A 1,760-nucleotide genomic window follows, 5' to 3' on the forward strand; every position below is an offset into this window, starting at 1 on the left:
TCTGAAACACTAAACCTACACATTATGCAGCCCTGGCTGTCACTGATTTTTATTTTTGCTTCAGTAAGCACCATGTAGAAATGGAGATCAGGTGATTGTGAGTGCAGTTTATTTATGGTAAAAAAACGTGGTTCCTCTAATTAATTTTGGAGACAGAACCCATATGAGATCCTAAAGGGGATTGATACTAAGGTCCTGTAGAAATTCATGTGCACCACACAATAAAGTGAGATTATGTCTCAGATAATCATAAAAAGGTATCATAACACTGGCTGCAGAGATATATCATCATAGATGTTTGGCCACACACAGAAAAGATACTCACAAATCAAGCGGACCTAGAGCTCTTCGTGCTCATGAAGCAAAGAATCCAGGCTGGGGGGCTCCTGGCAGACAGCAGGGCTGGTGAACTCCATCAGGTACTCGCAGCGACTGGGCTCTGAGGTAGATGTCACAACCGTCTCCTTTCCACATGTTAACTTAACCTGAGGGACAACAATTATGTGTTTTCTAGTGCTTTATCCAATGAGAAACAATGATTGGGAGTAAAAATCAAGGAAAGAAAATATCAAGTCAGGGCTGACTAATTGAGACTCACCATGGTGGACCTGTTCGGGCCTTGCCAGCATCCTGTTCCATGTTCATACTTCATCACCGAATAGATGTTATCCTCAGGACCTGCCCATTTTCCCCATGTTCTACAGAAAAAAGTGAAAAAGTACAGGACAAGTCAAGCGTGCTTCATAAACAGTGCAGACAGACAGAAACACAGATATTCTCTTACCCTAGATTAGTTTCAGATCCACCGTACTTGGGTTTCTGGGATACTCTGTTAAACGGACACAGCCTGTAGATGTACCTGAGACCAAAGGGTGACTTAGACTTTCAGAAATAGGAACTTATACCAAATAATAATTAACAAATAATTGACAAGTATGCACATACTCGCTAGTAGTTAACTCATAACATTGGCTGTAGAGATGAGCAAACTCAGCATTGGGTCCAAAGTCAAAGGAAATTTCCTTCTCAAGGTTCCTGCAAACCGAAAGCAAACAATGTAACAATCCAACATGTAATCTTTTTTGTATTTCAGTCTTGAACTGATAACACACTGATGCACCACCACTGTTACACTGCAACAGAATCATCCATTGTTGCTGTATAAAGTTAGACTGCAGTTATGGTATCAAAAACTTATGATTGCATTGTTGGCAAAGAAGCATGCCCACATTCAGGCTGGCTACTTACCTGATCTGATCATCCACTTCCCGGAGAGCTCTCTCAGCCGTGTCAAACTCATCCCTGGCTTTCTGTGCAGCTGGGAATCAGATGCCCAGAATTAAAAATCTACTCTCACAGTAAATTCAGTCCAAAGCCATACACGTATTATGTTGATGCTTTTATAAAAAATGTTTTTAAAAGAAAACAAGCAATAGACCTGTGTCATATAACAGCAACACAGCTGTTCAATTGAACACCTTGTTCTGCTTTAAACATTTATTTATCCTACCAGAGTGAATGATACATTTTAAGATAGCATATCAAAATTCAAACTAATAGGCAGGAAGTCACATCTGTGTTTTCCCTGGTATTTTAAAGCATGACTCACTTACTCATAGCTGACGACTGGATGAGTCATTCAGTTTTATACACACACACTTACCATCAATGAGGCTCTGCGTTTCTTGGTCATAGGGCGGCATAGTCCCCTCATCGTCGTCTTTCTTTTCCTGAGTCGGCGTCGGAGGAGGGGTCTGCAT

The 1,760-nt window shown here is 41.0% G+C and overlaps 1 protein-coding gene across 1 annotated transcript; it reads right to left on the bottom strand.

Annotated features, from left to right (window-relative positions):
• Positions 1 to 300: 300 nt before the first annotated feature.
• Positions 301 to 1,760, bottom strand: LOC111664468 (glucosidase 2 subunit beta-like). Its single transcript, XM_023419056.2, has 6 exons — positions 1,664 to 1,760; positions 1,249 to 1,318; positions 946 to 1,035; positions 785 to 859; positions 599 to 698; positions 301 to 485 (listed from the first exon to the last, which is right to left on the bottom strand). The coding sequence occupies exons 1-6, from the start codon at positions 1,758 to 1,760 to the stop codon at positions 339 to 341; spliced, it is 579 nt and encodes a 192-aa protein (XP_023274824.2). The 3' UTR covers positions 301 to 338.

Source organism: Seriola lalandi, unplaced genomic scaffold, assembly GCF_002814215.2.
Source record: "Seriola lalandi dorsalis isolate HSWRI2012SDOR001 ecotype SW California unplaced genomic scaffold, Sedor1 jcf7180002001561, whole genome shotgun sequence".
Taxonomy (NCBI): domain Eukaryota; kingdom Metazoa; phylum Chordata; class Actinopteri; order Carangiformes; family Carangidae; genus Seriola; species Seriola lalandi.

Excerpts from the sequence above, each read along its gene's own strand:
- LOC111664468 (XM_023419056.2), bottom strand. The coding sequence starts at position 1,760 with ATGCAGACCCCTCCTCCGACGCCGACTCAGGAAAAGAAAGACGACGAT. Across the intron at positions 860-945 it reads TATGAGTTAACTACTAGCGA|GTACATCTACAGGCTGTGTC; the intron begins GTATGTGCATAC and ends CTTTGGTCTCAG. Across the intron at positions 486-598 it reads GCCCGAACAGGTCCACCATG|GTTAAGTTAACATGTGGAAA; the intron begins GTGAGTCTCAAT and ends GTTGTCCCTCAG.